This window comes from Trichosurus vulpecula, chromosome 1 (genome assembly GCF_011100635.1).
Source record: "Trichosurus vulpecula isolate mTriVul1 chromosome 1, mTriVul1.pri, whole genome shotgun sequence".
NCBI classification, from domain to species: Eukaryota; Metazoa; Chordata; class Mammalia; order Diprotodontia; family Phalangeridae; genus Trichosurus; species Trichosurus vulpecula.
Genome location: NC_050573.1, coordinates 9,502,301 through 9,516,867, shown reverse-complemented (window position 1 = coordinate 9,516,867; position 14,567 = coordinate 9,502,301). Strand labels below are relative to the sequence as shown.

At 40.2% G+C, this 14,567-nt stretch overlaps 1 protein-coding gene across 1 annotated transcript; it reads left to right on the top strand.

Moving 5' to 3' along the window:
- The first annotated feature begins 1,812 nt into the window (after positions 1-1,812).
- LOC118848523 (zinc finger protein 569-like) lies at positions 1,813-14,224 on the top strand. The gene is made up of 5 exons (XM_036757473.1): positions 1,813-1,993; positions 5,305-5,414; positions 7,405-7,531; positions 8,025-8,120; positions 11,608-14,224. Exons 1-5 carry the CDS (start codon positions 1,813-1,815, stop codon positions 13,926-13,928), a joined length of 2,835 nt encoding a protein of 944 aa, XP_036613368.1. The 3' UTR covers positions 13,929-14,224.
- Positions 14,225-14,567: the final 343 nt, after the last annotated feature.

The following is a 14,567-nucleotide window of genomic DNA, read 5'->3' as shown; positions in this document are numbered from 1 at the left end:
TTATTGTGCTGTTGGAAGAAACAGCAAATATAACGAATTCAGAGATTCTTCAAAAGAGGCCCATTAACAGAGGCAGTGTGGAGAGCCAAGAAAATAAGCTACAGGGGTGCCACAATATAAATGGAAAGCAAAACCACAAAGAAATTAAAAATGAGCAGTTACAAAACCATAAAGAATAAACACCACCTCAGAATAGTGATAGAAGTGACCTCCCCAGAGTTCTTGGCCTTGGCGGGTACGTGGTTTTGGAACATTGCATATATTCTCAGATATTTTTCAATGTATTAATTTTCCAGATTTTTCTCAATGTTCTTTGTTATATGGGATGACTCTCTGGGACGATTAATGGAGGAAATTTAAACTATGGGAACAAAAGATCAATAAAATTTGTTAAAAAACCAAACTATGGATGCCCTTCTTGTTTTATTGAAGACCTGGAAATAAAATGGCTACCCATTAATTGGTGGGAATGCCAGTACTAATTGCGGGATATATTCTGAGAAATATGGGAGGCTTGTAGCAACAGAGAAAGAGTGAACTCTTCTGGACCAGAAAAACATCTTATATAGTGACTACGACACTGCAAAAGAAATACAACTTTGAATGACCAAGCAGCACTCTAGACCAGAGGTTCCCAAATTTATTTGATCTACTGTCCCCTTTTCAAAAAAAAAAATACTCAAGGCTACCTTGTAAATTAGAGTGTGCTCCTTCAGAGCAGGGACTGTCTTTTGCCCTTTGCATTCTCACTCAGTACTTAGCATAGAGTCTGGTACATGTTGTCGTTCAGCCATTTCAGTCATGTCCAACTCTCTGTGAATCCATTTGGGGTTTTCTTGGTAAAAATACTGGAGTGGTTTGCCATTTTCTTCTCCAGCTCATTTTATGGATGAGGAAACTAAGTCATACAGGGTTACTTGCCCAGGGTCACACAGCTAGTTAGTGACTGAGGCCAGATTTCAACTCAAGAAGATGAGTCTTCCTGATTCCAAGCCCACTGGTCTATCTATTGTGCCATCTAGCTGCCCATCTGGCACATAGTAGGTGCTTTCTCTTTCCTCTTTCCTTTACTGTCAAAACACCTTGGACATGTTGCCCATACTTTGGATTGAGAGGTTGCAAAAACCAACCTTTTGTTGAGAGGTTTCCTAGACTGGTAGATAGTGGGAATACTGTACTCTAAACCTTGTTTGTGACATGGAACCCTGTGGGAGTCTGCTGACGCCTATGGATGGACCTGTTTTCAGAATTCTGTTTTTAAATTCATAGAACAGAACGAAAATAAAAATAAAATACATAGGATTACAAGGGAAACCAATTGTAAAGAACTAGTTTTATATACATATGTGTCATATACATATCCTTAAATACATGTGTGTATCTGTGTGTATATATTTTATATATGTATGCTTGTGTATAAATATATACACACACATGTACATATGTGTGCATGTAAACGTGTTTACAAGGGTCAGGAACACCCTGGGTAACTTTCCCTTCCCTCCAGAGAGCCTCTTTGCTAGACCTAGGGCAGGCTAGGGGGCTTTCTTGAGCATGCGCACAACCCGCGGGCTGCCGAACTACGTTTCCCAGAAGGTTGTACCAACCCGGAGGAGAGATGGTCTCGTGCCACGTGACTCGTGTTCGCCCCGGAAATCGAGTCCTTCCCTAGCTCTATAATCTTCTCCTTGTGCGCTGTCGGCTGGAATCTGCTCAGGGGTGGAGACGTGAGGCTGGGAAATGCCTTGTCTCGCAACTGGAAACCGAGGTACGGCCAATAGTCAGTGGGGTGGGGACGAAGCCTTAGGCGCCATGTTTCTCAGCCCCTCCCCCACCACAGGGGACCTAAGGAGAAAGTCGCTTTTCTGTCTGCGCAGGCGCAGCCACGCCCTCACACCGCCCCCTCTGTCTTCCAACACCCGTACTTTTGAACTTGCGCATGCGCATTCTGGATGTGCCCTTTTCTGGCCTGCCCCGCCCCCTTCCACTAGTGGTAAGTTTTCTTTTGGGACCGTCTTCATAAGACTTTACATTTATCACATCCTTCCCTGCTGGTGCTCTGCCAAAGGGAATGTAAATTTTAATCTCAGAACTTTTTTTGTTTTGATTTTTCTCCTTTCTTTAAAAAAAATTATCTTTGTTTCATTTTGAGTTCTGCTGTCACTCTCCCTTTTAACCCCTCATTGCATAAGGTCAACATTTGACACATATACATGAAACCATGAAACTATACAATACATACTTGCATATATTAGTCTTTTCTCTGGGGTGGATAGCATCTTCCTTCATAGGTCTTTGTGGTTAATTTTTTTTTAACCTTGAACAATTTTTAAAATACATTTATTTGTTTATATATTTATTTTTAGTTTTCAGAATTCACTTTTATAAGATTTTGAGTTCTAAATTTCCTCCCTCTTCCCCTTCCCCAAGACGAGATGATATAGTCTCTACATATACATTCATGTTAAACTTATTTTCACATTAGTCATGTTGCAAAAAAGAATTAGAACCAATGGGAGAAACCATGAGGAAAGAAAAAACAAAAAAAAAGGGCAAATAGTATGCTACCATCTGCTTTCAGACTCTGTGGTTCTTTTTCTGGATGTGACTAGCTTTTTCCATCATGAGTCTTTTGGAGTTGTCTTAGACCCTTGCATTGCTAAGAAGAGCCAAGTCTATCAAAGTTAGTCATCACACAATATGGCTCTTACTGGGTACAATGTTCTCTTGGTTCTGCTCACTTCATTCACCATCAGTTCATGTAAGTCTTTCTAGGTTTTTCTGAAGTCTGCTTGCTCATCATTTCTTATCGAACAGCAGTATTTCATTACATTCATATACCACAACTTGTTCAGCCATTGCCAATTGATGGGCATCTCCTCAATTTCCAATTCTTGGCCACCACAAAAGGATCTGCTATAAATATTTTTGTACATATGTGGGTATCATTAAGAAGATACAAGCAGCTGCTATGCATATATATTTGTTAAGGATTGGATCACGTAGTATTATGAGCATTCTTCACTCAAAACTAAAATCAGCATACCATTTAGTCTGAGCATAAGGACAACATAAAGCAGTATTATAGAAATATAGAAAGATAATGTTTAATGGAATAATAGGAATATTTACATACCTCACCAAATTGAGAGAGCACCAACATCTGGGTTCATCTGCTAGTGGGGGAGTGGGGATTGATAACAGCTTCCCAGAGTCTGGGTCCAGGAAATCAGAAATGCCTCAAGCAAAGCATTCTTCCCATGAGTGAACCCTGAGGACAGGTATCAATTTCCCAGAATATATATAGTTTCAAACAAAGAAAAAATTGGCATGGTGTATTTTAGCAATAGATAGGCTCAGCACCAGAAGGCACCATAACCCACTCGACTTGGCACCTCATTGGCTCAGAGCCAGAGGCGCCAGAGCCTATGTGATTTAGTGACTGATTGCCTCTGTGTGACTTAGCACAGGATGCATTGCTGCTGTGAGCTGTGCCAGAGTTCAAAGAAGCACAACGTCCGTGATTGATAAGGCAAAATGTCTGTGTTCTAAAGGACACAAGATTGATTCCATATGTTCCTAGAATGGTGACCAACCCTTCAAGGAAGAGGAATCAGCTAGGTGTGCTCTTACCTTTAGTCCTGGGAATGCAGCCCCTGCTCCAAGGAGAAAAGGGAACATATATAGTTACATAGGCCTATAAATGAACAGGGAAGATCTTTATACCTTATTAATCCTCCAGTGTATCCTTTTCCCATTTTTATGATCTCTTGGGGATACAGACCTAGAAATGGTCTTGCTGGGTCAAAGGATATGCCCTAAATGCCTTTTGGGCATAATAACAATTATTTATTAAACACCTGCCTTGTGCTAGACATTATACCAAGTATTCAGTGTACAAAGACAAAAATGAAACAGCCTAGCCTTCAAAGAAACTATGGTCCATCATCAGAAATATCATGTACGTACATATATCACTAAAAAACTAAAAATGAATCTAATGTTTTATGTTGAGAGGGCAGGCACTAAGGCCTGAGTGTTAGGGGGATCAGGAATAGCTTCCAAATGGATGGTGACATTTACCTCTAGTCTTACAGGAAGTTAGGGATTCTCTAAGAGGGAGGTGAAGGGCAGGACAGTCTCGGTGAATGGGCTTGTACAGAGGCAGGAGGCAGGTGGTAGATTGTCATAAATGAGGAGCAGCAAGCAGGGCAATTCAGCTGGCCCACAGAGCATTTGTGAAGGGAAATGTTATGTAATAAGTCTGGAAAGGTAGCCTGGAGCAAGATGGTGAAGGGCTGTAGATGCCAGACAAAGGAATTTACCTAATCCTAGAGGTAATAGGGAGCTACAGGAGCTTTAGAATGATCCCTGTGGCAGCCATGGAGAAGACAGGTTAGAGGAGAGACTTGCAGCCAGTCAAGTCAACAAGCATTTATTAAATACCTACTGTGTGCCAGGCACTGTGCTAAGTGTGGGGCTCCAGAGAACAGCCAAAGTAAACCCATATTCCTGCTCTCAAGGAGCTGTCAGTCTGTTGGGAAAAACATGCAAACAACCATGAGATATACAATATAATTTCAAGATAATCAACTGAGTGAGGCCTGAGCTTTAAGGGGGATAGAGAAAGGCTTCTTGTAGCAGATGGGATTTTAACTGAGCTTCAAGTAGGCCAGGGAAGGCAGGAAGTAGAAGAGAGGAGAGAGAATAATCCAGGCATGGGGGACAGCTAGTGAAAATGCTTAGGTGGCAGGTGAAGTGTTGAGTTTGAGGAGGCCAGCATCCCTAGATGGCAGAGTATGTGGAAAGCAGTAAGGTGTCAGAAGACTAGAAGGGTGTGGGGCTAGTCATAAAAGGCTTGGAATGCCAAGCAGGGGATTTTCTGTTTGATCTTGGAGGCAGTAGGGAGTGACTGGAGTCATTTGATCAGACCCGCCCTTTATCACAGACAGAGGCCAGTTAGGCTGTTGCAAGGAGAAATGCAGGTGAGAAGCAACCAGGGCCTAAACTGGAGGGGTGACTTGGAGAGTCATTAAGGATGCTTTGGAATTAGGCTCTGTAAGACTTGACAGTTGATGGGATGTGTGAGATGAGGGGAAATGAAGGGAAAGCATGAGAAGAGGTGGTGAGCTTCCATGACTGGAAGCCTGGAGGAGGGAGGGTGGCCCAGATGGAATCAGAGAAGCTCCTGTCTTCTATCACTTCCACCCTCCATCTCTTTACTTCATCCACACAGCCAGGACTCTGGAGGCCAAAAGAGGGGCCTGGGCTGCACCTGCTCATGGTTTCCTTTGTTTCCTCCAGCTCTGATTTCTGAGGACTCGGCCCTGCCCCACTCAGTGAGGGCGTCGAGTAGAGGACGATGGTGCCAGTCCTCCTGCCTCCTGCCTCCAGCAGTCACCAGGTATGTGAGGGTAACATCTTCCCTAGACTCTCATTCTGTTTCTTTTTGATATTAGATAATTTCAGATGCAATCTTACTGCATTTCATTTCCTGCACAAAAAAACTTTCCATTACGTTGACTTTGAGAAACATCGTCTAAAATGAACATAACTCTCTACAAAGAAGACCAGAAGACAAGGTCTGCATGTGACGCTGTGAGTCTTCCTCTGGACAGCTTCCTTTTGATGTGTATGTCCAGTCTGCCATGGCAGTGCCCACATTGCCCTGCTTCTCTGTGTCTCCTTCTAAACTCCCTTGTGTTCTCTTCTTTCTTTTTGCTTTTGACATTTTGTGAGTCTGTTTCTTTTATTGTTTAAAGACTTTTTGCTGATGCTTTAGGTTTTTTTTATGTCAGCCACTATTACTTGCCAGTACCATTCCTGTCTCCCCTATGTACACCTTGTACTTCTTTCTACCCCACTTATTACAAGCCTTTGAAGGAAAGGCCTTTGGTCATTGTATTTATGTGTTGTTGTCTTGAACAGCAGCCACTTAATAAAGGCCCATTGAACTGAATTAACACAAACACTGAGAAGTTCAGATTTTGACAGTCATCATATTGGTGATGGAGTTGGTAGAGACACCCGATTGACATTTTCCCTGCTGTAGCTCAGAACTCCCGAATTCAAGGGATCCGCCTGTTTTTGTCTCCCCAGGAGCAGGCATCACACCACAGCCAACCAGTTTGTCTTTTTCATAAACCACTTTATATTTTTATTTTTTTATAAATTTATTTTTTATTTTTAGTTTACAACATTCAGTTCCACAAGTTTTGGGATTCCAAATTTTCTCTCCCTCCCTCTCCTCCCCCTACCCCCAAGACAGCATGTAATCCAATGTAGGTTCTACATACACCTTCACATTGAACTTATTTATATAACAGTCCAGTTATAAAGAAGAATTATAACTAATGGAATGAATCACGAGGAAGGAGAAGTGAAATGAAAAAAGAAGGAATAAAAAAAGAGAGCAAATAGTTTGCCTCAGTCTGCATTCAGACTCCATAGTTCTTTCTCTGGATGTGCACAGCCTTTTCCATCATCAGTCTTTTGGAGCTGTCTTTGAACCTTGTATTGACTAGAGGAAGTCTATCAAAGTTAGTCCTTACAGATACCATGTGACTGTAATTGTGTATTATGATCCCCTGGTTCTGTTCCCCTCACTCAGCACTAGTTCACATAAGTCTTTCCAGGTTATAATGAAGGCTGTCTGTTCCTCATTTCTTATAGCACAATAGTATTCCATTACATTCATATACCACAATTTGTTTAGCCATTCCCCAATTGATGGGCATCCCTTTGATTTCCAGTTCTTTGCCACCACAAAAAGAGCTGCTATAAATATTTTTGTACATATGGATCCATTCCCCATTTGTATGATCTGTTTGGGATAAAGTCCTAGAAGTGGTTTTGCTGAGTCAAAGGGTATGCACATTTTTTATAGCCCTTTGGGCATAGTTCCAAATTGCTCTCTGGAATGACTAGATCATAAACCACTTTTTAGAAACTTGTAGACACAAAGTGAAAAGTGTCTAGAAGATGGCAGACATAGGGCTGAGTGGACCTGCAGATGTTGAACTCTGGAAAAGGGAAGGGAACTATCATCAGGTATTTGAAGGGCCAATCTTTAGAAACAGCATGAAATTTGTTCTTCACTACAGAAAGAGAAGCAGGAGCACTGGGGGGAAGTTGCCCTTGACGTAGATTTAGGTTCAACATGAGGAAAAGATTCCTACAAATTAGAGCTGTTCCAATGTGTTCCCCCTCATTGAAGGGCTTCAGGCTGAGGTTGCCTTTTCCACCTGTTGGGGAACTGGTGGCTGGAATCATTTTTGAAGTGTGGGTTAGACTAGACAGCCTCTGAGGGCCCTTTTCCTTATTAGGTTTTGTGATTCTGTGAAAACCAACCCTGATCTCTTGAGTCCATATTAGGAAGATGCAGAAATATATTTGGTTTTTTAGGAATCAGTGACCTTCGAGGATGTGGCTGTGGACTTCACCCTGGAGGAGTGGAGACACCTGCACCCATCTGAGAAGGAGCTGTACAGGGATGTGATGCTGGAGAACTACCACAACCTGGTCTGGCTGGGTAAGGATGGCTTCCCCTGATGACTCAGACTGTTTTTACTGGAAATGTTTTGCTTCCTTCCATACTGTGACTTCTCTCCTGTCTTTACCAATGATTATTTCTTATGCAGAAACTATAGGTTCTCATTCTTTTGTGGCCGTGTGACAGGGTGCTTCTGCCTGTGTCCAGGTGAAGGAAATTGGGAGTTTTGTTGGTCCCTGAGGTTCTTTCTCTGTTGTTCCTTTTCCCCTCAAATCTGAGATTCTTCCCTAAAGTTCTGATGTAGAGACTGGAGCCATGGAAGGTTCTCTTGGACTTGGTGGGTCCTTTCTGGGGCCAGGTTGACTCCTTAATGCATTCTCCTGTATGTCCTAGGAGCCCAGAACAGGGCAAACTTCAGAAGTCCTTTGTCCCTCTCTTTAGGCCTTCCTGGCATTTCCATTTTTCCCTGTGACAGATGGCTCACATTCTGAGCCAGCTTTCTGAACAGCATCTTTGCATTTCCAATGTGCAGGACTAGCAGTTTCCAAACCAGATGTGATTGAGCAGTTGGAGCGAAGGAAAGTGGTTTGGCTGTCAGAGAGAGGTGGCCCAAGAAGCACCTGTCCAGGTGAGTGAGTGTGTGAAAAGCAGGTGAGTCACTGCCAGCAATATCACAGCTGGTTGTTTGGAGAAGGGACTTTGACAGTCTTGGACAGGGATTTCTCACAGCTCCTGAGGCCCCTGTGGAGCAGAGCTGAGGTTGTCTGGGAGGAGCTGCTTCCAAGAGCCTCATCTGCACATATCTCCTGCTCGTTTGTCCCTCAGAGGAGGGGGTCGGAAAAGGAGAGTTTTCTCTTTCATCATTTTAGTGCCTTGCCTGCTCCTCATGAGCCCTTCTCCTCTCATGAGCATTGCTTATTTCTCTTTTGTTTTGTGAATGCTAAGTAATGGAATCAGGACTGGACATGGTCCATTTGCTGTTATGTCCTCTCCAGATTGATTTTTATTAAGGGTAAGTTTTTTAGGCTTCTTTTGTTTCAATTATTTCTTAAAAATATCTTTCTCTAAACTCTTTGTGCCAGGTCAGAAAACTAAGGTACACGGGGAGCAGGATAGCACTTTGGGTGGGTGTATGGAGTTGGGAAGGAGTGTGTGTGTGCAATACCCCACTATACCTGAGGAAGAAAGCACAGCATCCACCTGGGGCCAGTTTTGACCATCCAAAAGTCACATGGGGCAGAGACTTAGGCTGGTGAATGATAAATTGCCTGGTGTGGGAGGAGGCTGAGATGCTTTAAGATCCAGCCCCCAGAGAAACCATCAGAGGAGACAGTCAGAAACTGTATAGGGCAAAATAGGAAGAAAAAAAAGAAATTAACAAAGATAATGGGAAAAAAAACTCTAAAGACTATAGGCATATAAGTCAACAAAGAAAAGACTATAAGCATATGAGTCAACAAAGAAAACATTATAAACAGAAGTAAATGATCTCCCAATCTAATAAATAAGTTCAGGCATCTACAGTCCAACACCAAGGAGATTGAGCACCCTGTGGAATTTGAGGAGATCATGGAACCACAACATGCTGTTTCTGAGTGGGTCAAAAGAAGAATGTGAATGATGAGAGCAGAATTTATGTCCTGAATAGCAAAACTAATAAGCAGAATAGAAAAATTGGAGTGTGTGATGGCAAGTTTTATCAATGAAATAAAGAAAGACCAGTGGATTGGGAATGTAAACATAGAGAGGTGAAGGATAATCTAGAAGAGAAGCAAAAACCAACAACTTTAAATTAAGATCTTCCCACTATGCAAGCAAAACATACTGATCTCGGAGACAGGATGGGTAATGATAACATGAGGATCATAGGTCTTCCAAACAACATGACAGGACCAACTCTCCCCACCCCCCCAAAATAAAACCCCACACAAAACAAACCAAAAAACCAAATACCTAACAACATAGTGCAGGAAATCATAGGAGAGAACTGCCCAGAACTTCTTAACATAAAAAGTGAAATTCTAATCGAAAGAATTCACAGATTACCTGCAAGGGGGGAACAAGGCTACAAACTCAAGGTGCATGGTTAAATTTAACAGTTCATTTAAAAAATAACAAATTCTGCAAGTGGTTAGGAGAGTTCCAAATACAAAGGAAAGAAAATTATAATAATACAAGACTATACTACACCTGCCGGGAAACATAGGATGGAATGGAGTAATGTGTTCCGAAGAGCAGTAGAGGTCCAAGATGCAAAATGGTGATCTACCTTGCAAATCTGAGTGTAACTATACATAAAAATATGGATATTCAATAATAAAGCACTATTTGAGATATTTTTAGTAAGAAAACCGGAACTGAAGAGATTCCTTCTTGAATACCCAAAACAAAATAAATGCAAAAGTAGTGTAACAGCTAAAGACAGCAACATGAACAGATTGACAGCAAAAACTTCCAGTAAGGAACTTCTTTGTATATGTTCATAGGGAGACAGGGTTGAAGGTGGTAGTCTAGTGAAGGTAACAGTGAAAAGGTGAGCATGGGTCATTATGGACAGTACTTGACATGATACCCTACCTTCAAGTGAATCAGTGTATTTTTGTGGGCCTACGCTACAGTGAGTGAAGATACATACAAGAGGGAGGGGAATCAGTGGAATAAAGGGGAATATGTGATGTGCCTAGGTCAAACTGAAGGCAACTAATGAGGGAAAAGTTACGTCTATGCCCAGAAAAAGAAGAGCCTACAGAGGAGTGGGTGAGGAAGAGAAGTGAAAAATTAAAAAGATAGAGAAAGGAAAGATGACTTACTTCAGTGGTGTGAGGAAGTTCTACTTGATGAATGCTCCTGAGTGAAGAGAGATGATCTGTGAAGAGTGTTACCTGGGGAAATTGATGCTTGAAAAGTTTACTCCTCATATCTCAGGAAGAGGGAAGTTGGAACTCCTAAAGACAACTCATACTTGGGGGAGTGGGAGAGCATAGTCCCAGGGGGGAGAGATTTTGAGGCAAATGAGGAAACTATATTGCTGAAAAGAACCATAAATAAGCTAACATTAGTAATAAAAGTATATGCTTCAAATGCCTTAGCATCCAAATTCATAAAGGAAACATTATCTGAGCTAATAGAAGGCATAGTAACACAACAGTGACAGAAGACTTCAATATCCCTTTCTCAGTTTTGGGTAAGTCTAAAAGAAAAATAAAAGAAAATATAGAACTGAAGAAATTGCTGGGAGAAACTAGAGTTAAAAGACTTATAGCATCTTCTAAAAGGGACAGCAAAAAAATACACATATACACATGGAACTTTTACAAAAATTCACTATGTACTAGGACACAGAAATATTGCAAAAAGGAGGAAATAATACACTGTAGACTGTAGACTGTAATGCAATAAAAAGAGTAATTAGTTCTGAGATCATAAACAAAAGATACAGGCCCAAATGGAGACTTAACAATGACATCCTAAATAATGAATATGTTAAAGAACCAATCACATAAATAATAACTGTGTCATAAGAAATGATAATGATGAAACAACATGTCAAAATTTCTGGGATACAGTTAAAGTAATCCTCAGGAAAAAATCATATCCTTCCAACCCATTAACAAAATAGAAAAGAAAAAGGATTTATGAATTGAAATGCAATTTTAAAACATTAGAAGGCTAACAAACCTAAAATAAGCATAAAATCAGTGATATTAAAAATTAGAGTAAATAATATAGAAACAAAAAATACTTCATAGAAATGATGAAAGCTGGTTCTTCAGAAAGATTAATAAAATTGATAAATCCTTAGCAAGTCTGTTAAAAAAAAGCAGAAAATAAAATCAATAAAATAGCAAATGAGCAAGATGCATTCACAGCTAAACCAGAAGAAATAAAAAGAATAATCTGCACATATTATATACCCGTCATGCTAACACATCTGAGAAAGAGAGCAAATAGATCTGGCTGCAAAGGAACTACCATAGTGTCTGTGAAGGGGAGTGATGTGTAATTGGTTTGGAAATATAATCTGGAGCAGTATTGTTGATGAAGGAGAGAGAACCCAGGCCAAGTATAATTCACGGACTACAAGGGATATTTACATTTTTAAACATTTCTTTCAGATTGGGACACTAGGCCTGAAACCAGGGAGTCAACTCCAAAGATGAGCCTCTCTGTGGAAAAACCATTCCAAGAAAGAATTAAAGGGGGTTGTTTCCATTTCTCCAAGTTTGATGAAGCCTGGGAGTATGGTGACTTATTACAGAAACAGCAGAATGAGAAGGAACTTTCTAGATATGTACACATGACTGAAATAAATTCTCCCAGTCAAGCAAGAGAACATGAATGTAAAAAATATAATGGAGGCTTCTGCCAAAGTTCAATACTTTTTCCACGGCGTAACATATTATTTGGAAAGAGCCTCCTTCATCAGTTTGATAAAAACCAAAAGAGCCCCACACTGTATTCAGACCAAAATAAACAAAATACAATTTCCTCAAAGAAGATGTTTTCTAAGCATAATGAATGTGGGAAAATTTTCAATTATGATGCAAAACTTATTGAAAATCACAATATATATGATGGAGAGAAAGCAGATTTAGGTAATGAATGTGGCCAAGTCTTCTCCAGTAGCATGCACATTGCTCAAATTCAGAGAATTCATATTAGTGTAAAACGTTACGAATGTAACGAATGTGGAAAAGCTTTTAGTCAGAAGACAGGACTTATTCAACATCAGAGAATTCATACTGGTGAGAAACCTTATACATGTAATCAATGTGGGAAGGCTTTGCGACAGAAAGTACATCTTATTATACATCAGAGAATTCATACTGGAGAAAAACCTTATAAATGTGATGAATGTGGAAAGGCCTTCAGCTGGAAGACAGGACTTACTGAGCATCAGAAAAATCATACAGGAGGGAAACTGTATGAATGTAGGGAGTGTAGAAAGGCCTTCAGCCGGAAGATAGGCCTCACCTACCATTTGAGAATTCATTCTGGGGAGAAACCTTATGCATGTAATGAATGTGGGAAGGCCTTCAGGCAGAATAGGACACTTATTGAACATCAGAATATTCATACTGGCCAGAAACCTTATAAATGTAATGAATGTGGAAAGGACTTTAGTCAGAAGGCAGGACTAGCCAACCATCTGAAAATTCATACTGGAGGGAAACCTTATGTATGTAATGTTTGTGGGAAGGCCTTCAGGCAGAAGAGATCATTTATTGAACACCAAAATATTCATACTGGACAGAAACCTTATGAATGTAATAACTGTGGGAAGGCCTTTAGGAGGAGGAGAACACTTACTGAACATCAGAATACTCATACTGGAGGGAAACTTTATAAATGTAATGAATGTGGAAAGGACTTTAGTCAGAAGGTAGGACTTACTTACCATCTGAGAATTCATACTGGAGGAAAACATGCATGCAATAAATGTGGAAAGACCTTTCAGGGGAATCCAAAACTTTTCCAACATCAGAAGATTCATAGTGGAGAAAAATCTTTTGAATGTAATGAATGTGGCAGAGTTTTCAGCCAGAAGATGGGATTTAATGAACATCAGAAATGTCATACTGAAGAGAAATCTTATGAATGTAATGAATGTGGGAAAACCTTCCAAAAGAGAACACACCTTGTTGAACATCAGAGAATTCATACTGGAGAGAAACCTTATAAATGTAATGAATGTGGAAAGGACTTTAGTCAAAAGTCTGGACTTACCTACCATCTGAGAATTCATACAGGAGAGAAGCTTTATGAATGCAGCGAATGTGGAAAAGCATTCCAGGCAAGATCAAGGCTTATGCAACATCAGAAAATTCATACTGGAGAGAAACCTTTTGAATGTAATGAATGTGGCAGGGCCTTCACCCTGAAGGCAGGACTTACTGAACATCAGAAATGTCATTCTGAAGAGAAACCTTATGAATGTGATGAATGTAGGAAATCCTTCAGACAGAAGTCCAGACTTACTGAACATCAGAAAGTTCATATGCAAGAGAGACCTTATGAATGTAATGAATGTGGGAAAACCTACAGACAGAAGACAGGACTTATTGGACATCAGAAAACTCATACTGGAGAGAAACCATATGAATGTAATGAGTGTGGGAAAACCTTTCGCCAGAGAACACACCTTGTTGAACATGAGAGAATTCATACTGGAGAGAAACCTTATAAATGTAATGAATGTGGGAAAGCCTTCAGTCGTAAGAGAACACTTACTGAACATCACAATATTCATACTGGAGAGAAACCTTATAAATGCAATGAATGTGGAAAGGGCTTTAATCAGAAGGCTGGACTGACTTACCATCTGAGAATTCATACTGGAGAGAAACCTTATGAATGTATTGAATGTGGAAAGAACTTCAGCTGGAAGACAAGACTTACTCAACATCAGAAAATTCATACTGGAGAGAAACTTTAGGAATGTGGGAAGGCTTTCAGTTGGAAGACAACACTTCTTGGACATCAGAAAATTAATATTGGAGAGAAAACTTAGTATGAATGCCATTTGCAGAGAATCTATTGAATGTATTGAACCTTGGAGAGAAAAAGAAGAAAAATCTTAGAACTATGATACATTTTGGAAAGCCATGCAGGAGAGCTTAGAACTTACTCACCATCACAATCCATACTGCAGAGAAGCTTTATGAATGTGGGGATACCTTTAGCTGCAAAACAATACTTACTGAACATCATTAAATACTGGAGAGAAACTTGAGTAATATAGTGAGGCAGCTAGGTAATAGAATGGGTAAGAACAAGGGTCCTGGAATCAGGAAGACCTGCATTCAAATAATGCTTTAAAAGATGTGAGTTCAAATACTGCCCCAATCACTAGATATGAGATCCTGGGCAAGTTACTAAACTTCTCAGCCTCAGTTTCCCTGGAGAAACTATAAAAAACTCTAGTATATCTATATTATATATACATGTACATATAGCATATCTATATTAAAAACTAAACAATTCCCTATAAAATTGGGTTAATAAGTGTTGTTTGAGGAGCATTTTTGTCTTCAAAGTGTTGTCTTCAGAGCTTTTTTCAACCTTAAAGTTGAAG